This window comes from Ascaphus truei, chromosome 2, assembly GCF_040206685.1.
Source record: "Ascaphus truei isolate aAscTru1 chromosome 2, aAscTru1.hap1, whole genome shotgun sequence".
Taxonomy (NCBI): domain Eukaryota; kingdom Metazoa; phylum Chordata; class Amphibia; order Anura; family Ascaphidae; genus Ascaphus; species Ascaphus truei.
Window position 1 is genome coordinate 68,853,518 of NC_134484.1, and position 26,967 is coordinate 68,880,484.

The 26,967-nt window shown below is 40.0% G+C and overlaps 1 protein-coding gene across 1 annotated transcript in view; it reads right to left on the reverse strand.

Moving 5' to 3' along the window:
* Nucleotides 1–20,600: 20,600 nt before the first annotated feature.
* The window catches only part of SDC2 (syndecan 2), a 99,832-nt gene continuing 93,465 nt past the window's right edge, over nucleotides 20,601–26,967 (reverse strand). The window contains exons 4-5 of the mRNA XM_075582673.1: nucleotides 25,718–25,847; nucleotides 20,601–22,616 (exon numbers count right to left, since the gene is read on the reverse strand). Of these exons, the coding sequence (XP_075438788.1) occupies nucleotides 22,453–22,616; nucleotides 25,718–25,847 (294 nt within the window). The 3' untranslated portion in view covers nucleotides 20,601–22,452. The remainder of the gene's footprint in view (nucleotides 22,617–25,717; nucleotides 25,848–26,967) is intronic.

Consider the following 26,967-nt stretch of genomic DNA (forward strand, 5'->3'; position numbering starts at 1 on the left):
AACCCTTACTTGCCTATAACAATAAAGTGTAATATGGTCGTTGAAATAGGGGGTTTGCCTTCCAGCTGTAGTCAGGGTTCAAGAAGTAAGTTAGCCCTTAAAAGGGATAGGCGTTTGTTGTTTTCAAATGTTTCGCTGAAGCAGTGAATACAGATGGTGACACACGAGCTGTACTGATTCTGCAAGTAAAGGTTGCCACACCGCATAGGACTACCAGTTGTGAATGGAGTATATGCAGAAAGTGTGAAAATTGATGCAAGACTGTGCTGAAGCAGGGGAATTTTCAGTAAACAAGTGCTGAGGGTAAAATTGTCCTACTGGGGAAAAGGAATTGCTGAGCTGTGTAAAAGGTATCCCAAAGTGTGAAGAGTGAATGCCATAATACCCAAAGTTGAGACTGAGCTCAAGCAGAAAACCACATTATTTGGCTGAAGCAGAGGGATTGTACCTAGCAAGTAAATGGAGTAAAGCAAACAGAAGTTTTTACCTAGCAACTGCACATCCAGCATACCTAATGAGAGATTATATCTAGCAAGTAAATGTTGCAAATAGAAGTTTTTTACCTAGCAACTGCACATCCCGTATACCTAATGAGAGAAAATGCATGCACAATACTGCTGATATTGTAAAACTTACCCAAGAGAAAGAAAAAGTCTACAGAGATGCCTGTGAGAGCTACGACCTCCACAAGCAAAATATGCCCACCTGTAGGACTACCACAATTGGGGGTTCTAGCAAACACAGTGGCAACAGCTGCAATAGCGCCTCCTGAGGTCAGGAAGAAAATTACACCTGATAGCTCCAAAATCGAGGACAAGATGCAGCGTTCCTGTAATGAACCCTACCCCATGGAAGAGTGGCCCTTCCAGTCCGATGAGGAGGAAGACATCTCTTATGGGGAACCCAAACCGAGTCACACCCACAAAACACCCCAAGAATGGTGGGGTTACCTGAACTCGGTACGAACAGAAAAGACTGCTCCCTATGATGACGAATATGATCAGCAGGAGAAAGAGCGGGAGCAGCGGATCACCGAATATTTCCATCAGCTATTACCGTTGCAAGAAATGCAGGGTGGATCCAGTGACGCTGCTAAAATTTCAAATGAAGATGGAGACCCCAGTATCCCTGAGGGGACGGTGTCATCCAAAACAAAAAGGCGGAAAAAGAAAAGCAGTTCTTCACTTACCGTGGAAGGAACATACATATCTGCAGATCTTGCGGAGGAAAAGGGGGTCCGAAATGCCCTGCAGCCTACAGAAAATGGAGAAGTCGTCCCTCGGATGACCGAATATCCAGAGGGCCCAAGGCAGAAGTCGTGTACCCCAAAGAAGTGTCTGTCTGGTGCTAATAGTGAGAAACCCTCAACCAACCATCCCAGGGAAGTGGAGCCGGAACTGGTGAGTGACGATCCCTTGACCAGCCCTGGGGATGCCCTGAAGGTTGCCAGGCTTGACTGTGATCTGCTCCGGGAACAATTGAAACTGAAGAAAGATGATTACACAGAGCTACTGAAAAATAAGGTGAAGCTACAGAATTATGTGCTCACAATGTACTCTTCAGCCAGGACAGAATTTGACGATCTGAAGACTGAGCTAGATACTGCAAACGCTACTATTACCGCCATGGTGAAAAGCAGAGCCAATCTGATAAAATGATGGCTAAGCTGAAGCAGAAGTATGAGGAGGCACTGAAGGAGATGACTCTTTCAGCAAGAGGTTCACACTCTTCGCGTAGAGCTGAATGCCTCACAACAGGAGGTCAACAGTGTCCGGACAGAGGTGGACGTATCTCAGAAGGAGGTTCATACACTCTGCAGAGCACTGGATGCCTCACATCATGAGATCAAAAGCTGCCGCACAGAACTGGAAGTCTCCAGAAAGGAACTTCACAGTCTCACTGAGGAGCTGGACATTAAAAAAAACTATCCTCCATCTTAACTTAGATCTCAAAGTCTCTCAGAACGAGCGTCAGAACCTAAACCTGGAGATGGAAGTCTCACGCCAGGAGACAGCCTGCCTCCAAGCAGATGTGCAAAAATGGAAGGTGGACGGCAAGGAGGCCCTGAATAGTACAGAGACTGAAAAAAGAGAAAACTTAAAACTGAAAGAAGAAAATTCTCATTTGACAGACTACGTCAAGGAAAAGAATGAAAAGCTGCACGAGCTTAAAGAAATAAATAAACTTTTGGAAGATGAGAAGTTTGAAGCAGAGCACCAACTGCAGAACCAACTGCAAGGTCTGCGTACACACCTCCAGAATGCCGAGGAGAAGCAGCAAACTCTACAGGAAGACAATCTGCAGGCTGCTAAAGAAGTACAAGTGCTGCAGGAACGTCTGATTACCCAGTATGTCCCCGCAAAGCAGCATGAGAAACTGAAGGCTACACACAGAAAAAACCCGCACAGCTTATGCTAACCACAGTGAGGTGCTGACTGGATGGAGACTAATATTATCATATGAGAGGAAAAAGGACCCAGTCTTCCAGCACTCTGTCACAACAAATGTAGAATTATAAAATTAAAATACTTTATTGATAACCAAGAATAAAAAATAGGGTGTTAAAACTCAATTAAACGGTGTGTTATAACAGCACTTGACTGTATCCTTCATAACCCATCCAAGGTGAGGTGGGTAGATTTAGTGATAAGATCCCTAATAGATATTCGGGATCAAGGTGCTATCTGTTATAGCTTCCTAAGAGATATAGGAGAGGGGTCTATTGGAACTCGCTTAAAGGTTAATGTCAGTATCAGTGTATCAGTGCATGTATTACGCACTCGAGTGACACACCAATGATATAGGCGTGTTATGGCATAGTAAGCGACAGGTTAGACCATATCTGCCCCTGCTTGAAATAGCGCTGCTTGCTTTAATAATATCGCTAACATTGAAGGTGCTAGGTCTATTGTGGAATAGTTTTGTGCCCACAAATGAATTGAAGCGCAGGCTAGTAGGCAAACAAAAGGTAAGGTATAATTCCGTTGGCATTAATCAGGTGTGTATTTGATATACCATGGATACCTAGACTGCAGAAAAGTAATTGATGCAGACCACCATATGTGCTGCTGATATGTCGTAGGATTATGGGTGTGCTCTTAATCCACAGGGCTCACATATATTGTCAGGTAAGTAAGGCTGCATCAATAATGAGCTTGATGGTGCAGTGTGATTACCAGTCATACGTTAGCCATTATGCTTGAATCCACATGAATACACCTACTGCATGTTCACAGTCACTAGTCCCAGGACTGGGTGATAAGGTGCATATATAGTTGTGGTGGCTAAAGCTGGTATCAATACTGTAAACTGCTCAAAAGTAAGTCTGCTAGTATCCTGTGTGTATACTGCCAAAATGCCAGCAGTGTCAAGCGGTAGAAAAGGCGGGTGTATGTGGGGTTAATGATGGGATGCAAATCGCATTGTGAGATCACCCCAACCCCCTTGTTTAACCCTTGATGACAGATAAGCACCTAATGCCAGTTTGTGGGGGGGGCCGGTCTATCTGTGAGTCGCATGGTCCCCTATATCAGCGCTGATCTTGGTTATATCAGCGCTGATATGCTCGAGGACCTGCCTGTCTGTTAGTGAATAGACCCTGTGAGGTAGTAGGATCCCGCGGTACAGTGACACAGCGCGATCCTAAGAGAACATACACGCTGGGGGAAACCGCAAGTCTGACAACGCGGATCAATATCCATCAGCTGTTGTGTTTCAAATCAACCGGTTGACACTGCTGGCATTTTGGCAGTATACACACAGGATACTAGCAGACTTACTTTTGAGCAGTTTACAGTATTTACTTACCTGACAATATATGTGAGCCCTGTGGATTAAGAGCACACCCATAATCCTACGACATATCAGCAGCACATATGGTGGTCTGCATCAATTACTTTTCTGCAGTCTAGGTATCCATGGTATATCAAATACACACCTGATTAATGCCAACGGAATTATACCTTACCTTTTGTTTGCCTACTAGCCTGCGCTTCAATTCATTTGTGGGCACAAAACTATTCCACAATAGACCTAGCACCTTCAATGTTAGCGATATTATTAAAGCAAGCAGCGCTATTTCAAGCAGGGGCAGATATGGTCTAACCTGTCGCTTACTATGCCATAACACGCCTATATCATTGGTGTGTCACTTGAGTGCGTAATACATGCACTGATACACTGATACTGACATTAACCTTTAAGCGAGTTCCAATAGACCCCTCTCCTATATCTCTTAGGAAGCTATAACAGATAGCACCTTGATCCCGAATATCTATTAGGGATCTTATCACTAAATCTACCCACCTCACCTTGGATGGGTTATGAAGGATACAGTCAAGTGCTGTTATAACACACCGTTTAATTGAGTTATAACACCCTATTTTTTATTCTTGGTTATCAATAAAGTATTTTAATTTTATAATTCTACATTTGTTGTGACAGAGTGCTGGAAGACTGGGTCCTTTTTCCTCTCATATGATAATGAAACTGAAGGCTACCCTGAGCATCACCAAAGCATCGCTAGAGGCCAAGCTTAGAGCCCAGGTGACTCGGCACAAGAGGGAGCACAAGAAGGTCCAGAAACTGGAACAAATAACTGTGGCCCGAGCAAAGAAATTCACAGTGCTTCACAATACAATGAAAATGTGGAAGTAAGCTCAGAGAAAGCAAAGTGTGCAGATAAATTCCCTGAGAAAAGACTTGCAGACGCACTCAAAAAACAGGGATCTCTCGTGGATGAGATTACAGTTCTACAAGGACAAGTATTGACCCTGACCAAGTGTCAGTATCCCACAGCCACAAAAACCCATGAAGACAAGGGTACAGTGAGAGCTGGGAATACCGCTCTTCTGAAAAACAAGGTTGCAAAATTTGAACCACCTAAACAAGCACTAGCAAAACCTTCAGCCACCCAACAAGCAACAAAAAAAGGTACACGTGCTGAATCAAAACCAGAAGAATCCTTAGCTGATGAAGCTGAAAAGATGGGACATTCTCTGGAAGTGGATGTGGAATTGCAACTCAATCCCAAAGAAGCTGAACTAGCAACTCCATTGAGTGGAAAAAGTGCAGAGAGACAGCTTCAAGAGCGGAAAACTCAAAGGGCTATTCTTAAACGCTCTGCAACTGTTGCCATACAGTCTGCCTACAATAAGAGGAGCACCCGACGCAAGGGAAATCTCATGACAGCACACGCAGTAAAAAGACTATACTTGGAAAAAGTCCTCCTCGAGCGACTGAGGAATGCTGATCTCAAGCACCTTCAGGAGGAGACACGAATAAACTGGAGAAGGGGCTCCAATCCCAGCAGGACTGAGGGTTCTCTTCCTCCATCCACTCTCATTCAAGTCACAGAGATATCTCGAATGAGAGTGGAAGGATGGGCTTTGGACGTGGCAAGCCCGAGCTTCCCACAAATAGGGGAGGTATGTAACAGGGGAGTTATCCCTGTTCAGGAAATGTGCCTCTAAGCCAGCAGTGTGGTGGTTAACTGCTGGTAGTCAATTAACCAAAACCACCTGGCTGATTAGGTTTGTTAGAAAAGCCTGCCTTTGAGACAGGAAGTGAGATTTTTCCTGAGTCTCACAAATTGTGGGACTGACCATAGGAACAGACGTCTTGAGCCTGTCAGAAGAGACTGCACACACGCTGCCAGCAAGACACAGGGGAAATGACTTCTAAACCTGGAGAACAAAGAAGCCTTCCCCTACAAACCACAGATAAGACTTTCCTTTCTAAGACTTTTTGTATATCTGCACATATTAAGATATATGTTTGGGGCTGGGAGACATGCTAATCTAAAAGGAGTTGTTGACTGCATAGGTTTAACTAGAAATATTCCAAAGTAGAACAGAATCTTTGTTTGACCCCTTATTTGCATACGTTTGGATGATTTTTTTGTGTTAAAGAAACAAGCGCAATAAAAGCCTTATTTAATTTCACCTTAAAAAAGTCTCCATTGCTTACCTCTGCACATGTCCTCCTACACTGGCAAAATGAAACTTACCTGCCAACTTGGAAAGTGGGGAGGGGCAAGCTTAAACCTTGGGGGGGAGGGGCCACTACCTTCCCATAAGCAGCCGAGACCAGCTGCACACAGTTAACAAAATACACAGATTCCCAACCATCTCTGAGAAACTCCAACCATTACCACATAATATATATATTCAAGAACATTTCCTATTGTCAATTATTTGCAAGTACAAGGATAAACTGGTCCCCATTGAGTTTCTATCATTCTCTCTCTGCTGTGCACCTGGTGTGCTGCCCAGTTCACAGCAGGACAAACAACAGCAGCAGTCACTGCCGTATTATAGCATTGTACTGTATATAAAAAGAGTGACGTAAAATAATTACATCAACATGTCTAATAGTAGTAATACCAGTTTTAGTCTTTTGAATAAACATTTAGAAATAGACGTAGGCGGGCAAGAAGAGGTGGACGTAGTCTTGGTTAAGGTCGTTGTGGTGGTGACACTGGTGATGAATCTGATAAAGTTAAAGAAGTGAAAGGTGGTGCTGTTGGTGGTGACCCTAGTACTACTACTCACAGTAAGTATAAGCGGAAGGACAATAATGACACTGTCACTGAATTACAATCTCACTGCAGGAGGCCCACACCTCCCCTCTCTGTCTAGTAGTCAATGTACTTCCAGTTAAGAAGAGATATAAAAAGGCAGTTCAAGTCAGTCTGCTATGGCCCTATGTATGTCCTGGGTCAAAGCATAATATTGAGAATGTTAATACTTTCAGTTCTGTGGAAAAGACAGGACCACCATCCCCAGTCTCTACTGTGCCTGTTACAAAAAAAAACACCATCATTTGCAAAATGCACATCCTTCTTGTCACAGTTCAAAAAATGTATTATTGCCAAACAATCTCTGACATTGCTATTACTAGACTCCGAAAAGCTGTTAGAGCAGTCAGATGTTGAAGAGAATCATCACAAACTGAATCACAGGGACCTGATGACTCAGAGGAGCATGGGGGATGACTTGATGATTCATCCGTTCAAATATCACTTGTTATAAATGAGGATTCTTGCGGTGGTGATGATGAGGGTGTTGCTGATGCTGTTAAATACTGTGATTTAAGTGTCACTGGTGGTGGTGGACGGGGCAATGATGAATATGATAATGTTTGATAAAAGTGATGAAACTGTGATTATTCTTCCCAATTGTGAAAATACAGATTTCATCACAAGTACAGTGATCAATACAACAACAACCCTCTATATTCATTATTTAATAAACATAAGCCATCATCATCATCAACATCATGTACATTGATGTTTTCTTCCTCCTCATCAGCATCGACTGATATAGACGTTGTCATCCCTAGTTCCATTGACCAATCATGGTTCTGGTTGTGATGATGATTATGCTGATGCCCCAGGGCCAACACCACTACCCGCACCACAACATAGATGACCACGATTACATTCACATGTTTGTCCAAAAACACCAGTTATGTTTCCTGTTGCCTATACTTTCAATACAACAAGAACAATTCTGTGGTGTTATTTTCAACTCTCTACGAATCTGGTTACATTATTTTGCTTGTGTAGAACAGTTGTGAAAAGGGGTAGGCCGGGTACTTTTCTTGGTACTCCTTTCTTAAGGGCTCACATGAACCACCACCACCAGACAAAGTGGCAGGCAACCGTACAAAGCCAGGATAAAGCAAAGGGGGGTTGCAGCAATCAGACAACATAGTGTAATGTCACAGGTGGAGATGGAGATAATACAGTAGGTCACTGGAGTCAGTAGACTTAACATGACACACTCACCCAACACAATCACTATTGTCTCTGGTGACGCACTGATGATTGCAGTTAACCCACTGTGAAGAATCAAGTTGTGTCAACAGACCAGATATACCAATTGAAGCTTTTTACTCACACAAGGCCGTGTTAGTTATTATTCCTATCTTGATAGTCACTATTCCCTGTGTCCCCCATTGTGGGTGGTTGATAGTCTGCACATCTACCACTGTGCAGACGTCTATCCAATTAATCATTCATTGACTCAGTAATTATCTGAGCAGCTTTTATTGACAGCTTTTTATTAATAGTTTTTTATATTAGCTGTTGTAGTGCGCTCACCTTGCATCTTGTTTGTTATTTCTTGTCTTTGGGGATCCTGGAAAGATTCCCGGTGGTTCAAGCAGCCAACAATTATAGTAGTGTACTGCTCAGTCTGGTACATATAGGAGTCAGTTGGATTTACGGTAGTATTGTCACGCATTTATTTTTCACTATTCATCCACCAGTGAATGCGCCTTAGTTTTTGTTTGTCTGTGGCTGGCGTGCGTCATTGGTGACGTCACGAGATGCGTGACAGGGGCGGGCCTGTACAGGCCTTGTGCTGATCCTCACAGTATACGTTTGAGCTGTAGTTCTACTGCAACAGCAGCCCTAACCAACCCACAGTTAAACCCGGCCTACAACACAATGGCTGCACCCCTATTTCTATACTTCTCCCATAATTCTGTTGGTGGATTCTGAAGCTGTAGGACAGATTTTTTTTTTTTTTTTTAAACTTATTTTTATTGAGATTTTTAAAATATAAATGGGGGTTGGGGAGGTACATAAGGAAAAAAGAGAGGGGGAGGGAGGAACAACCATTTTGTAACAAAATTTCACATTACATCACATATATTATTTTATTATTCACATATCATATTCTCCTCACTCCCAAATCCTCGTTTCTATTACAATCATATCCTATCCCGCATCCCAAGGTTCCCATACTCTATCAAATTTTCTAGTGGTATGATTTAGAAATGCAGTAAGTCTCTCCATTAGTTGGACATCATTAACCCTTCTAATTATTTCTCTTCTGGAGGACGGAAGTGGTTTCTTCCACGCTGCTGCTACAGCGCATCTAGTCGCCATTAAAATATGTGTAATCAATTTAACTGTATAGGGGTTCACATCTTCCATGGGTCTGGCCAGAATAATTAAAACTGAGTCTAGCGGCATCTTAATCCCCATCACCTCTTCTATTAATTTCAGAACTGTCCTCAATATTTCTGCATAACTGGACAGAACCACCAAACATGCGCTAGAACCCCTATTTGCCCACAACCGCTCCAGCATCTATCAGTAGCTTCCGGGAACATTTGCTTTAACCTCTTGGGGGTGTAATACCAACGCAGCAGAATTTTATAAATATTCTGCTTTGTTACTGTACATATAGAGGTCTTGCCCACGTTGTCCCAAATATCTTCCCAGTCCTCTCTAGTTATTTCAGTCTGGAAATCCAGGGCCCACTAATCCATATATTTATGATCTGTGGTATCCTTTTGGGGAATTAACCCCTGGTAGAGAGATGAGATCAGACCCTTTTGGTATTTTTTTGTTTTGCACAAATCTTTGAATCGTGTGTAACCAGGGAATTCCTCCCTATAAAAACCCTGTCAAACACAATGTCAAACCTGCATATATTTGAACATCTCAGTTGGTGGTAGACCATATTTTCTAGTCAGTTCTTTGAAAGACATCAGCTTGTCTTTTTCTAATACCGGATCCTGAAATCCTGGCAGAAACCCTGGATTACCAAACAGGGGAGTAAATCTGGGTGGGGTTGACATTACTTTATATTTATTTTTTGCTAGCTGCCAGATTTTTGGAGAGAATCCAATTACCATCGGGTCTGAGTGACTCCCACTACCAACCCCGGGGTTCGACCATAGCAAAGCAGGCAGACCAACCAGGCTTTTTAGCGAGCTCTCTAAAATCTACCCAAGCATAAGTCCATCGCGGGGAGTGCCTGTACACCATTTGTCTCAAATGATATACTATATAATATTTTAAAATATTTGGTACTGCCATACTGACAGCGACGCGATGTCACAGCAAAACAAATGCATTGCCGCCATCGCGTGCGCTTATAGTAAGTGCGGCACGACAGATTGGCTACGATCGCCGGAAATCATCTCTATTTGATTTTACAGCGACCGTCGCCTGACCGTTGCATCGCCATCGCTGGCACTATAAGCGGAGCCTTAGACTCCAACATAATGGACCTGGCTACTCTTGGTTGTTTATGATTCCAAATAAATTGCATGGTTCGGTTTTGAATCTCTTATAGTTGTATGCAGAACTGGTATTGGTAATGTCTGGAAATAATACAGAAGTCTGGGGAGGATATTCATCTTAACCACAGTGATACATCCTAGCCAGGAGATACAATGGGAATTCCAGACTTGTAGATCCTGTCTTATCTTAGAGAAAAGCTTGGGGTAGTTATATTTATTTAGTGAGTTATAGTCTCTAGAGAGATGGATTCCCTGATACTTTAAATGTGTCTCTTTTCACTTGTAGTCAAAGTGGACTTTGAGAACCTCCACCTCTACTTCCGTTAGCGTTAGATTTAACGCTACCGACTTTCCTACATTAACTTTATATCCTGATAGAACTCCGAATCCACGGAGGTTGGATTGTAAATTCGGAAGGGACACCAAAGGGTTAGAAATGGTAAGAATGATATCATGTGAAAGTCGTGAGCAGAAAAGATTTATGGTTGTGGGGAACAGGTGGGGGTAGAAAAAAAAAGGGAACTTCCCCCTCTGGGAACTTGGATAGTAACAAAAAAACCCCACCAAAAACAAAAATTTAACTACAAAAAAAGGTGAGTGTAACCAGCCACTCATCCGTAGTTTGCGATCAGACCCTAATTGGCCTGGTGGGCATATGGCCCTACTGGGGGTGGCATGACATTGGGCATCCAGAGATTCTTCCAATCCCACACACCCAGCCTTCCTCTATTCTCAATCCCCCGATCGCACCTACAACCCAGCCAAAGCCAGGGCTCACAAACAGCACAATCGTCGATTTTATTCCACCGATCAGCAAACTAGCTTCCTGGATATGAACGGTCAACTCCAAGGCTCTGTTGAAACAGTACCTACAAAGGTTATAAGGAATAAAAAATGGGAAAAAGCAAGAGGAAGAAAAAACACAAAGGGGGAGCAAGCACAGTTATAGGACTGGTGTAGGGATCTCATAGACATCGTACGTTCAGGTGGATTTTCAACGATAGAAAAAAAACAAATCTGCCTTTTTGAGTCGAATTCCATGGCTGAAAGGAACTTTCAAATCCGTGTCAGATTCGGATTCCGTCCAAATGTTTGCCCTTCTGTAATACCCAACAGATTTTTTTGGGGGTAGTTCTGTGTAAATTGGGTAAATAAAGCAGTGACTTTTTTTATTATGTAGGAGGGTAAAAAACACATGTACAGAGCACCCAAGATTTACATTATAAGTCTTTAAGTCAAGAGCAAGGGGTGAGGAACATGTATGTTGTGTCTAAGGAGTCTAAATATAGAAGCAGTATGGCCCAGATGCGCTAAGCTCCATTAAATCAAGGCTAAAACAGAAACCGATGTAATTTTCCCAGAGTTTAACAGATATCCACAAATGTAAGTATATGCAAAACCAACAGCCATTGTATATCTTATTAGCATAGGCTTAACATCTCGTTAAATTAGCACAACATTATGTTAACTTCTAATAACTCTCTCTTCACTATTTAAAGCTGGCTAAACATTATGTTATTCTCTTTACTTTTTTATTGTCACTATTAACATGACGTTAATTTAGATTAGTGTAACAGAGCTTAGTGCATCTGGGCCTAAATGTGCTATACGTCAACTTGATAAAGAGGCTTATCCCCAAAATGTTGCTACACATTTATAACTCTGCTACCTTCTCTTCTTCATGGTCCACATGTCAGACTGATGTATTATTATACTTTTCATAACTGATTATATATAAATATGAATTAATTTTTTATGTAATGGGCTTGTTTTTGGTGTACCTTATATATGTTCTTTCCGTGAAATATTTCCCCTTGGACATTTATAGCAACTTTTCCAATTGCTTTGCCTTTTTTCTGTGCACTGAGGTTCTATATTACAAATAGAGGGAATGTATTTTGTAAAATAAGTCAACACATTTACTCAATAATAGCCCAATTAAAACACAGCAGTGACTTGATCAAATATGCTGTGGGAGGACAACATTACAGTAGTCACTGTATTAGCATATGGCTCCAGCCAGTTGTCATGAATGAAGAATGTGCGCTCATTTGCACGCCAATCCCCAGAAGCCTTTGCACCTGCACTTTTTAAAGCTAGGCTAAGCAGCAGATGCTTTCACGTGTCTTATTAAAGAATGCTAAATACTTTATACCATGTGCTTGCACATTAAAATGAAGAGTGAAGATCAAAAACAGACCACCCACTGAATTTCCTTAAACCGGGACTTCGTAAGAAAAACATACATGTATATTTGGGGTATTAAATAGCCGTAGACATAAATCCCCCCAAAAATAAATGGTTTGTGATTACAGCATCATGGTAAAACATTAACAAAAATATATTTTTTGAGGAGACTTTCTTCCATGAAACACAAACTCAATATTTCATGTTGTTTCTAGTGACTGTTACAAGCATCAGAACAGTTATAATAATAAGGCATTCTGTAATCATGGCTGTGTATCCAGCATGTGGAGTAATGCCACACTGCCTCTCCATAATTAAGCATAACATGATCTTTTTTTTTTAGTCAATCTGTAACAATATGTCCAATCAAGGAGATAAAACCTCTCTCATTCTGTTTGCAATGGATGTGACAAAGCAAAAGTGTTGCTCGTCTCATTTCTTGCATTCATCAATTATTTCCCAGTCAAGTGATAGAAAAACATTGTTTTACACCACTGGAGCCTGCTGTAAAGAAACACATCAATCTCCTCTGAAATCAAAAGGGTTACACTGTAGCCGGCATGTTTGAAATAGGAATCCTGATATGTTGGAAGTGGTTACCAAAGATTTGTGTCATTTTACCATGATCATAATGGGAGCATTGTACAGTGATTTAGCCATCGTCCTGTAACTTAGTATTAACGTGTGGGGCTCTGCTGTGTCTTCTATAAGGTTAGTGAAAGTTAGTGGGCTGGACATCTCATTGTATGAAATTCAAAGAAAGCTGTGACATGTTTGTGCCAATGTGAAAGGGATACAACGTTCTGTGAAGCAGTATATAGATAATACCTTCATTTACCATCTGATTTTTCCTTCTATAGTCAGGTGAAATATTCTATGCGAATCCACTTAGCCAAGCATTCATTTAATAAAACATTTTAAATCATAAAGGAACTGGACTAATTAATTGACAAATTAAAGGGATGTATTCTAGTACAAATATTGTCATTTCAGAACATCAGAGAAATATTAGTGTTAAAGAAACAGTGCTACCTACTCATTTTGAGTAGTCAAGAAAGTCAACATAGCAAAGTCTGGCATTTCAACCCAGTAGCATTCTTAAATCTTCAACTTGGAGTGGAATTATGAGCTACATTGACATTGGAAAGCAGAGGAAGAAAGAAAACCCCAGAGGAGGATATTGTACATGTTACACTATAGTTCACTCCCAGTTTTGCTGCATTCTAACTGATTGCATCCACACTTCATGCTCAACCCAGTTAGATATTTTATTATCCTTTGCAAAAAGCCACACACCTTTTTTTCTTCAAGCCCTACACCTTATCACAAATAAACAGACCTATCTAGATCACTCTGCCTTCAGATTGAACTGCTTGTACAGCAACTGACTGCAATTTCTTTCCAGATCCATGTTCATATTTATTTGACTATTCCATTCTACAACCCTCTTCCAGGTTTATCTTTGTGAGTTCCTCAGGTGCACAAAGCAGATCTGCGGTGAGGAAATGGCTGATGTTTAACGATCCCAAAGCTTACAGTACAGCTCAAAATGTTAGGAGGCGAGTGGTGGTGGGATACAATGCAGTGGTCTTTGCATAATAAATATGTAAGCACTAGAATGCTAAACCCTGAATCATAAACTATTTATTTGAAATATATATATATGACTTTCATATTTCTGATTGTGTCATTTCAATAAAGCTACAAATCTGGTACTAAAGTAACAAAAAAAGGCAGACTGGGTGATGCTGGAGCGGTGACATTTAACATTTGCAATGTATTGATGAAAGTACTTTATTTTTTTAAAGACAAAACATACCTCAGCAGTTTAGATTTTACAAGAATGAGAAAAATGTAGACATCTGTCGACGGTACAACTGCAATATTAGTTTGGGCATGGTAGACTTTGTCTTGGCAATTTCATAAATGCCTGAGTATAAGAAAGTGGGACAAGAGTTGACAGAAAAGGTTTGCCTTATCCAGTTATTTTAACATGTTGTTATTCTATGAATTGAATTTCACTGAATCTTACACAATTAGTCGACGTGTTACATTTTTGATATATTCAAATGTTAAATGATCTGCACAGTTCCAGACACTGCTGATTAAACATTATTTTAATTGGATAAGGTTATCCAAACAGCTCTGCCCTTTTTGATTCCTACTAACTGGGAAATCTTGCTCTAATAATAACAGCCAGAAATCAAAATCTGGAAAAGAACAGCCAGACAATATTTGTTCTCATCGATGCGCATCTTATGTGAAGTATATTATTAAGTTTACAGGTACGACATGCCGGGCATAAGCTTTCTCCTTTATTGGTAGCTAAAAAAATTACTTGTTGTTTGGTGTGTACTTATAAGGTTTATTTAATCTTAGTTTACATTAAGTAGAATCAAATTCACAGACATTTTTTACTCTACTATATCAGCGGTGCGCAAACTGGGGGGGCGGGAGAATTTGAAGGGGGGGGGGGCGCGGACAGTTACAGAGGCCCCGTGCTCTTCCCCCAGGCATTTCATTTAATAGCCTCACTTAACTACTGGCATCCGGGTCTTCGGCGACGTGACGTGACCCGCAACGTCATTTGAAGCCGTGCCTTTGGGTGAGAGGGGGCGCTAACGCTACGGCTCCCAGGAAGGGGGCCGCACCAGAAAAAGTTTGTGCAGCGCTGTACTATATGAAGGAAAGCTGTTCTGTATGTAAATATTTACTGCAGAAATAGAGTGTTTAGTAGCCCAAATGCACTTAAGTAATGTATGTATGTCTTTATTTTCTATAGCGCCATTAATGTACATAGCGCTTCACAGTAGTAATACACATGACAATTATATAAATAACAAAAAATACAAATAACAGATCATGGGAATAAGTGCTTGAGATATAAATGTAACATTGTGGAAGAGGAGTCCCTGCTCCGAAGAGCTTACAATCTAATTGGTAGGAAGATCGCATAGAGACAGAAGGAGGGAATTCTGGTAAGTGCGTCTGTAGGGGCAAAGCTTTATGTATCATGTATAGTAGTAGCCACGGTGCTACTCATATGCTTCTTTAAGCAAGTGTGTCTAAAGGTGGGTCTTAAATAGAGGTAGAGATAGAGAGGGTGCTAGTCGGGTATTGAGGGGAAGGGCATTCCAGAGGTGTGGGGCAGTCAGTGAGAAGGGTTTAAGGCGGGAGAGGGCTTTAGATACAAAATGGGTAGAGAGAAGGCATCCTTGAGCAGAACGCAAAAGCCGGGATGGTGTATAGCGAGAAATTAGGGCTGAGATGTAAGGAGGAGCAGAAGAGTGTAAAGCTTTAAAAGTGAGGAGAATTGAGTGTAAGATGCGGGATTTGATAGGAAGCCAGGAGAGTGATTTTAGCAGGGGAGATGCTGAGACATATTTAGGAAATAGCAGAGCCATTCTGGCAGCAGCGTTAAGGATAGATTGTAGGGGAGACAGGTGAGAGGCAGGAAGGCCAGACAGCAGGAGGTTACAGTAATCGAGGCGGGAAAGAATGAGGGTCTAAGTCAGAGTTTTAGCAGTCGAGCAACAGAGGAAAGGGCGTATCTTTGTAAAATTGCAGAGAAAAAAGCGACAGGTTTTAGATACGTTTTGAATGCGAGACTGGAGTCAAGTGTGACCCCTAGGCAGCGTTCTTGGGCTACTGGGTGAATGATAGTATTTCCAACAGTAATGTGGAAGGATAATAAAAGCTAGCAGGTCAATTACTATGTTAATGTTCCAGAACTACAGATTTGTAAAGAATCTATCCATGGGTTATTGCATGAAAATAACAAGAGACAGGGGGTGCCCAATGCTGCATCCAATTGACAAAACATATAAAGTAAAATACTTCAATAATAATAATTGGTTATTTAGTTAACCCTTTGGCCAAAGGCGTCATAAGCCTGCATACCAACGTCAAGGTATAACCAAAATAATGCAGGTCCTACACTACACTGTGAACCCTTCCCCTTACCTCTGTGAGAGGGGAAAAAACCATAATGGGTCTTGTTCCTGCAGCAAGTGAAATGACCTTCCAAGTTAAAAGGGTGAAGGAGGAGGAGTGAGCTCTGGGGGGAGGTGCCACAGCCTCCAAAGAGACATAGGTTAACACAGATACCCAGCAAGCTCAAACTCCCCCACCCACCACAAAGTGAATATATATTTATGTCAACCAGAGAGCTACTGAGCGTGGCAATTGTATATAACAAGAGACAGGGGGTGCCCAATGCTGCATCCAATTGACAAAACATATAAAGTAAAATACTTCAATAATAATAATTGGTTATTTAGTTAACCCTTTGGCCAAAGGCGTCATAAGCCTGCATACCAACGTCAAGGTATAACCAAAATAATGCAGGTCCTACACTACACTGTGAACCCTTCCTTTTACCTCTGTGAGAGGGGAAAAAAACATATTTTGGTTATACCTTGACGTTGGTATGCAGGCTTATGACGCCTTTGGCCAAAGGGTTAACTAAATAACCAATTATTATTATTGAAGTATTTTACTTTATATGTTTTGTCAATTGGATGCAGCATTGGATGCAGCATTGGGCACCCCCTGTCTCTTGTTATATACAATTGCCACGCTCAGTAGCTCTCTGGTTGACATAAATATATATTCACTTTGCGGTGGGTGTGGGAGTTTGAGCTTGCTGGGTATCTGTGTTATTGCATGAAAAGCACAGATCCAATAAAACACATATGATATTTTGCTTGCTGGCTTTCAAACCTCTTGCTGCTTGATATTGTGCAGAATATTGGCCTTCTTGATACATTACAATTTCCTTCTGTCCTTGCAAACAGTTATTAGACAAAGTGCAGAGAGGAGCCAAGAGTTGTGAAAGCAAGGTCAATCAGAAATTTTTAAGTACAATAGGAATATACTTACTAGAAAAAGTAAGAGGCTTAGGGCCTTATTCTATATAGGCCTTTTGGGTTGTTTTTGTCTGAAAATCCCATTGACATCTATGGGGATTTTCAGCCAAAAAGTGCCTGAGCGGTCCCTTTGGCAGATATACGGTATAATGACCCCCTTAGTTGGGATTCGAACATAGGTTTATAAAATGTACAGTGTAGAGTTGTGCAATATACTGGTATGATGGGAATACCGTGATAACATCTGACCGTATGCCAATATGGGAGAGGAGTGGTTATCGCGGTACTACTATAGTGTCTGAGTGTGGGGGTGAGAGGAGCAGCTTTGAAGTTGGCACACATCTCTGACAGAGCTGCAGACAGACATGCTGCTCTCACTCCCTCCTCCTGCGCTTCTCACTGCAGGGAGAGAGGGGTGGGGGAGGAGCGTTTGGCAGCTGCTTGAGATTGCTGCAGAAAGAAAGGTAAACCCCTCTCCTCTTTAGCTCGCTTAACCCCTTCACCACCCTCACTCCTGGGACTCTTAACGCCTTCCTCCCTAAGACACAACCTCTCCCCTACAGGACTTACATCTCCCCGCCCCCCACGGGACTCATACTCTTTCATTCTCCCCCCCGGGGTTCTTACTCTCCCCTCCTTCCTCCACTCTGGGACTTATCTTCTCCCGCCCCCCAAATTACTCACCTCTCTCCTTAACTTCTCCATTCCTTACCTCTTAACCTTTCTCCTCCTCCCTGCGATTCACCATTTCACTACTAAATAATGCTAATCATGCTATGCAAATCTCTCTTGTAACAAAAGGGTTAATCTCTTTGTTTCCAAACCCTTTATATGTCTGCTCTTCACTTTTCCCATCTTCAATGCTTCCATCCCCATCATTCATGCATCCATCCCTCATCCCGTCAATTCACCCTTGGATACAAGTAAATCTAGAAAAAAATTATTTATTTTGATAAAATTTTTGGACTTTTATTTGAATATTTATAGCGATATATTGTTTTGATAAATTGATTGATCTCGTTATCAGGGGAGTTTTTTTGCTATTATCGCCCAATGCTAATACAGCATAAGTGAAACTTCTAAATATAGATTACATGTCGTTTGTAGAGAGTTTAAATAAGCTCACTATTGTCTGTGGATAATAAAAAAGGTTTACATTGGTGAGAAGAAATACATTTTTCAATTTTGCCCATAGAATAATGAAACCTGTCGTCCCTATGTACTGTGAAGTTGCTTTCCAGAAAATGGGAAAATCTTCAGCACAGTGAAGCAGCTTCACAATCCTCACTGAATAAGGGACTTTGGTCCAGATCCACAAAAGGGTGCTAAGCTTTAGTATGCCTTTATTCCCATTCATTTGGGGGGAGATTCAACAAGTGCCGATGCTGGGTACCGCACCTTCAAGTCAATGAAACCCCTGCATTAGCACTTGGTGAATTAATAAGTGAATACGATTAAATTGGATGAGGAAATTAGGAAAATTGTACAAAACATGTGTGGGTGGGTATATATATATATATATATATATGTATATATACACAGTGTAATATATATATATATATATATATATATATATATATATATATATATATATATAGCATTGTAGTAACACGTGATCAGTGCAAAGTGAAGAAATTAGCAGTAATGGTTTTGGATCCGTGTTTCTCATACTTTAAGAAGCATGCTTTGCCTCTATTAAACAAAAATATTTGTAATCAAGTGCTACATTATGTTCCAAAGGCATTAATAGAGCACTCTTTAGTAGAGCAGCAACTAAAGGAACCGAGCATGCAACAAACAAATTATTATTTGTCAACAACACTAATAAAATGGTATAAATGTTAAAGGTATCACCTTTACCTTACTTTTGAACTACAGGCTAACTTGTGGTTAACTAGTTAGCCATTGAATGTATAACTTCTACCTTCCCTTTACTAGTTTTTCTACTAGGATAACTTATATACAAATATTATGCTTATTTTCCATTAAGATTAAGTTAAAAAAACAAAAATAATGAACATAACTTACTATTTGTAACCATATCACAGTTGATCATTTTAGGACAATTAGTTAAACCTTTAATAAAAACTAATGTACACAGATGTAATGGCGCCCGTTATCACACGATATTACGTTACCGCTGTCACACAATTTACTTGGAAACTAGTTGCACAGTAAATAAAGGCTGCTACATTTTGTACTTTTATATGGGGACACATCATACTAATCAACCTTTTGTACCCATTTCAGCACATTAATCTCCAGGATCCAAATTCATACAAAAAGAATGGAAAAATCTATGGATAACTAACCTCATCTGGATCTTATTCATAGGACTGAAAAATAGATACTAAAGTATACAGTAATTGGCAATTTCCTGTCACTGAAGGAGGAGAGTTCAAGGGTATCTGCTTCCAATAGCAGTTAATTATGGTCCACTACTACAGTACATACAAGGGGATTTATCATCCTATGTAGTTCCTGTGTCAAGAAATCATAATTGATCATTATTTTGGTTCCAACCATACAAATATTACCATCAGTATCATGTAACATTGTGTAGTTCTTCATATCTTACTTACAACAGGGAAGTTATTTCTCTTCATTATTTTCAGACCATTGTATACTCAAGTCTATTGCATAGAAACTTAAGAAACAATACGTTCTTTAAAGTTTAAATAGGGATAGCACTTAAAGTTATTTGATGTGAAATAGGGTGTAATATTCTCGGTAATTGAAAATTTAATTCACAAAGCGCTGCATACATTCTTCGTGCTATATAAATATACATAGAATTACATTTTATGTCTATTTTGAAAAGTGCATTTTTTTTTTCAAAATACATCTGTGATCATTTAATCATCTATAATGAATTACAGGTATTCGATTAACTTTGTAGTTTAGAAGTAGCAATTTACACTTTAGCTTTAAATTATACCATAAAGTAATTTACCAGTGATAAGGTATTTCTAGTGACAAGTTAGATGTGTATAGATTTGTGATTAATCAAGTGAACCTTATTAAAACAATTAGGATGCAGTATCCCATTTTATAATAGAAATAACCATATATTCCCAAGTTACTGTTCAAACACATTATACTATCATTACAATGGTTTATATTTGTGAGGTAGGGTTATGTATAAAGTACTCTGTATGATATTTTAAGACTAGGACAAAATAAAATGTAGCTTTAATTTATTAGATTCTGTCTCTTTTCCAATTCTCTCTCTCCTTCAATGGGAAATCAAACCCCACAATGGTACAGAAATTCTGCCCCTTGAGTTGATGTTTCTCTGACATTTTCTGGCTCAATTCATTTTGTGAAGTCTGGATCAGACACGGAGAAAGTTATGTAGCTTTTCCTGAACACAAGGAGTCTGTTCTATACAGTAATCAACCTTTCATTTACAAATCTCTCAGTGTTGTAAAAAACAGGCAAATATAATGTGAGCTTCTCATTACAGGAAAAACATGATGAGAAATAATGACACTGAAACAGCTATTAGGCCACATGATTTTATTCAGTAGTGTTTATGTTCCCAAATTACATTTTCGGTCTAATGATGGACTGTGTAAGACTAAAAAATTACCATTATATTTGTCTGTGCTTATAAAATACCAACATTTTTGTTTACTGTCATACACTCTGTAACACAGTCTGTAACAATTTACATGGAATCATAGGCACTTCAAAGGCTTAAAAAGACTTTTACAACTTAAATGCATGTTGAAAAACGACAAAATTGCTCTTGGAACTCCTAGTCGTACCTTAAAAATGGAAAGGAGTTAAAATACAGTGGCCATGGAAATCTGCAACTTTGTCAGAATACTGTTATAGTCTTTGGGTTTGGCTCATCACCATCTTCTATCCAATATCACATAATACATTTGCTGCCAGAGGTAGCTGCAGCCGTAGCAAGTGTTAAAGCTGTTAAAGGTGCATCCACGCTTAAAATGAAATAGATATTAAAAAAAACAAAAAAACATTCTAATGCTCACCCTAAAACTGTAGAATACAGGTTGGTTGATATATAAACCCCAGATCGCCTTTGCCGGTCTCCTTCCTACTTTTATGCTCTAAAGCTCCTCCTTTGTTGACTGACAGACTCAGAGCAATAGAAAGTCGTAACTACAGGCATAACCCGGTTTAAGGACACTCACTTTAAGTACACTCGCGAGTAAGGACATATTTTCAATAGCACCATACCCCTGTGTCCGTTTGCTCGCTTCGCGAGTACGGACACTTATTCTGCCCTACAGACCGCCGTAGTAGTTACGCGCTGATTCCCCTCGCCCAATAGGCAAACGGCAGCTCGCGCATGCGCTTGTCAGCACGTCCTGAACAGCAATACCGGCTCCCTACCTGTACCGAAGCATCAATAAGTGGAAAAAAGGTAGTGCTTCACTTTCAGTACATTTTCGCTTTTCATACATGCTCTGGACCCTGCGTACGTTAATGCGGGGTATGCCTGTACAGAGTGCTGTTTTTTGTTTTGTTTTTCAATGGCGACTAAGCATTTCATATATTTGTGTCCATGGGAATGGACAAGACCGATGGAAGATTTTATATTTAAAAAAATAATAATAACTTCAACTCTTACACTGCCAGATGGGCCTGGCCTTTCTGGCAGTGAAAGGGTTAGTCTCAACAAAGAGAAAATGCACCTTTAAATAAGAGTAGCTTACTAAGTAACAACCATTTATAGTGATATTCCAATCTTACACGTTAGTTGTGTTAAATCTGCCTGACAGTACACTGATAAAACAGAGCAATAGTGTAAAAGTGTGACACAGATTTATACAAGTTTTGTAAGTTAAAGTTTACATAGAAAGAATTTTTTTTTTACATTTACACTAGGATACTGTATATCTGAATTACCCTAAGACAATTGCACGATGACAACTACAAAAGGCATTTGTTTGGAAACAGATAAATTAATGAAATAAAACTAAAATTTGAAAGATCTGAGACATGCTAAAAATATTAAACAACCTTTCATAGACCCGAAGCTTGAAACAAATCATTTCCATTGTTGTTTTGTGTTTATGCATAAAGGTTTGAGACATTTTGGTGAATAGCAATGGTCTTATAAAATAATACTCTGCCACTGCTATTCACTCAACAATGCAAAAAGGTGAAGACTTTACATTGTATTTAAGAGGAATACATGAAATAATTTTTTGTTTTGTTTTAAATACAATGGGATTTTTTTTTTTTTTTTAATCATAAAGTTGCCATGAAGGATCTTTAATGGAAAAAAAAAAAAAAAAGACATCTTCATTATTCTATGCAAAAGCTTTATTTAAAAGAAAATTTTCAGTGATCTCATAAAAAGAGACACTAAATGGGAATTTTATGCATAAAACTCTTTAGTTGGTGCCTTTTGGTAGACGGCGCTGGAGGGTTTGCGTTCGCCGAGGTCGTAGCTCCCCTCGTCCTTCTTCCTCATGCGATACACGAGCAGCAGGATTAGGAAAACGGCAAACAGGAAACCAATGCCTCCACCAGCAATAACAGCTGAAACACAAGAGCAGACAGATTTCTTATACATACAGTGTGTGACACAGGCATCCCTAAACAAAATCTCTCAGTGTTATACACAGTGCGGACCCCATAAGCAATGTAAGGTGTAATTAAATTGCAATCAAATTAAAATGCCCATTAACCTAGTACTTTCCAAAGACACTACATGTCCCCGATTACTCAGGACAGTCCAGGTTTGTACACATTTGTACAGAAGTTTCAATGTTCCCTTTATTCACCAATTCATCAGCAATGGTATTGTCAGCAGTCATTTTAGTTTCCTCCCTGAAATGCCAAGAATATCTGCTGAACCAGGACACTCCAGTGGCAGAACAAAGACAGTCCACCTTACGAGTTGAGATGGGTGAGCCTATCAAAATCTGATTTGATATATATATATATATAGATAGATAGATAGATAGATAGATAGATAGATAGATAGATAAAAAGATAGATATTTTAACCAAAATCCTATCAGCACATGAAATCGGAAGGAGCCACCTGTCAGATTTTAAAAATAAATCCGCTTTTGCCCAGACCTTGAAATACCGGATAGGTTTTTCAGGAAGGAGAGAGAGGGCTTAGAGGCGGAGGGCTAAACTATTTTAGTAGCGTCCCAAGCAAGAAAAAATAATATATATATAATCTATATAGTCTTTTTTTATTTTTTCTAGAGAGTGTGAGTGTGTGTTTCACATACTGGGATGCAATTCCTATTTTACACGTTTGAAACTAGGGTTCAAGATTCAAGGGTTAGCTTAATCAAGTTGATTACGTTGACCTACTTAGTTCAATAACAACAACAACGTTGGTAATAAAATTGAATGCATGTACTGTAGTGAATTCACTTGCAATTCAGATTCATTTGTAAAACACCCCACAGGGGTGAATCCTGTTTGCATGGCATGATTTACCCAAGATAACAGAGTGAGGGCGGCTGCAACAGAACCCACAAAATTGTGTATGGAGGAACACATTACCCATATTGTTGCCTTTATAATCTACCTGGTATGGCACAAGTGGTGGCACACCAGGTATAGTGACAAAGCTCAAACCCATATACCATTAAGTAAATAATGTGCTAGTGATTGGTTAACGTTATAGATTTCTCCTATGCGTCTCATTGGAATCAGCCAACACCCTCATAAACCAGGTGCTGCCAAATACCTGCAGTCTCCCAACCGCAGTAGAACAAAGTGCAAACATTAGGTATCCATTGGCAAACTGGGCGAATAATGAAAGTAATTATAATACATCTGTGCAAAGATTAATGAAGACCAAACATATCACTGATCTCACGTAGCAATTTCCTCCATGTTTGCATAGTAATGGATGACGTAATTTTGTTTGTAGCAAAGCCTCAGGTAGAGAAAAATATATAGAAACGCAGTAGTGTATTAACGTTTTACTATATGACACACAACACAAGAGGGGAAAGGACAACACTCACACTTTCCCCACTATATATATATATATATATATATAAATATATAAAAGTGAGCGACTTGAGGCGCACTCCAACCTCGCTCCAGTCACATCTCAGCTGCACACCCTATGTGTGCACAACTTTCCCGGACTGTTTCTCCATTTGATAATCCCAGGCAAGAATATCCAGATAACCGAGATTTCCGAAAGGTATCCAAACCTCTCTAATAGAGGAAGAAGTCTTAATTGACTGGTCATTTTTCTCTATGTGAGGTTTTGCTACAAACAAGATTACGTCATCCATTACTGTGCCAGCATGGAGGAAATTGCTGCGTGAGATCAGCGATATGTTTGGTCTTCATTCATTTTTGCACATGTTTATGATCATCACTTTCATTTTTTGCCCACTTTGCGCTGTGGATACCTCTAATTTGTACTTGGCGGCACCCCAGGGGCGCATCTGCTATACAAGGTACGTAATGCTATATCTGCTGGTTTTCTAGGTGGAGATCTCGTCCACCGCTGCATCTGAGTGAAGTAAATAGGTATAGAAGTGGTGTTCCCTCCACTTCCAGTTCCTTAATTGGCAGATGGTGATCACGAACATGTGATTGCTACCAGAGCAATCACGCAGTCGTGATTAGATGGGCGAAACGGTCAAAATCTGTTTCCTGGAATTTCCCGAGCTTTCCATTCACAAATTTGTTCCGCAGTGTAAAAATCCGTTGAAGGATTGTTCCATTTTCAGTCCATGTGGATTAATCCAAAACCGCCATTGGGTACAATCCGCACAGATTATAAGAATCCAACCGCGGATTTCGCAATCCGTTGGAGGATTTTTAAAAGTCCTCCAGCAGATTGCCGAATTCGGAGGGTGGATTATCCGTGAAAAAAAAAAGAAAGATGAACCTCCCTTTTTGAGACTGATTCGCGGAAATTTGTTGACCAAAATTAATCACCCAATACGAGGCGGATCCTAATCAGCTAATTTTTTTTTTGCCCATCTCTAGTCGTGATCCTGGAAGTGCCTCTTAGGTGCTGAAGGACCTCCAAAAGTATAAAGGGTAACCACCCCTCCTTATTATCTATACCAGGGGTGCGCTCTGTACCACGCCCCCCCCCCCTTGGAAAATGTTGCGCCCCCCTGATCTACACTACCTGAACAAATCAAGGATGAATATTTCATATCAACGCTGGTCAGCGTAACCAGCGCTAACATACAATTACTCTACCCCAGGGGTGGCCAACTCCAGTTCTCAAGGGCTACCAACAGGTCAGGTTCAGGATATGCTTGCATCAGCACAGTTGGGTCAATCAGTGGCTCAGTTATTATGACTACATTTTAATACCTGAACTGAAAATATCGCTGTGTTACTAGATTGGAGCAGCCTCTTGATCCTGTGGGACACATGTGGGTGTAATCTTAAAAGTAGCAATCTAGACTGTTTATTTTTATATTAAAAGGAAATAATTTATATCATTATCTGCACATACATGCTAAACCAATGGCTTTATAAATAATGGCAGTTTGTCCAGTTAGCCAACTAAAATCGCAGAGATTTAGATGTTTTCATTTATTTTGGGGAGAGAGATTTAAGCTCCTTTCAAAATAGCTTTATAATTGGGATATAAACAAATACATACATGATTATAAGGTACCCCGAACTCACCTGCAAGTACTTCTGTTCTGTGGAAAAGGTTTTCTGAGCGCTTTTCTGTGTACACTTCAATTTTATCACCAGGTTTATGCTGTCTCGTTTCGCCATCAGCGGACTTGTCTATCACAATTTCATCAGGCTCCTGCACACACACAAAAAAGGTTCAGGATATCATCTTAACTGTGTAATTGGGTCATAGAACCTCACCATGTTATAGTAGTAAAGTGTTTCTTGGGTAAGAGGTTTACACCATGTCAGATACTGTATGTCAACCTCGAAGAACCAAGATAAGTGAAATGTAGGGCTTCTGGACCAAACAAAAACTACAGATGTCTATCAGTGAGACTTTATTAAAGCCTAGGAACGCGGATGCAAAAAATAAGAAAAGAGAGAGACTTGATAATAATGATGATAATAAATAATAATATGGAATGTATGGCAGTATTTTTATTAAGCAAATATTTTATTAACAAACCTCAGACTGCATCAACTATTATGCAGCTACTTTTAAAAACTAAACCCTTCCGCGTGGGCCCTAGAAGAGAATGAGGGATACTTATGTAATCACTCAGGTTTCAGTTAACAGGCAGAATTTAATTTAAGCAATAAAGTTATTGGCATGGCACACTGTACATCATTCACACAGTACACACAGTCACAAATTCAGTTAAAAATTATTCCCTTCAGCGCTAGAAGTAAACACAATGAAATTGAGCCATTTCAGTAACTGAATTTTGAGGCTCTCTAAGATAACACTGATCTAAATTGACACGATCATTTGATAGAGGCGTCTGCAATACATTGCTCAACTTGAACACTTGGTTGATGGGCAAGTTTTAGATCTTCTCGTAGCAAAGAGGTTAGTATATTTCTATAAATGCACACTGCCCTAGTGTTTTTATTCCAATTATTTCAAAAATAAATAAATACATTTTTTTGAGGATGTAGAAATTATGATTATTATTATTGAGGTATGACACCGAAGATTTGTCATCAAAGCTAGCACTGAATCCCCAAACTTTGTGTATACTAGCTCGTTGCCGCTGCCATCAGAACGCCAAATATAGCGATCACGAGAAATCCATGAGAAGAACCAGAAAATGGTTACTTAAGAAATCTATCTTTAAACTTCAAGGAGCAGGTCCTCTTCTGTGCCACAACCATATATAATCTTATACTGTAGGTCAGGGATGCGCAAACTGGAGGGCGTGGCGGTTACAGAGACCCCACGCTTTTCCCCCACGGCAATTAAATTAAATGCC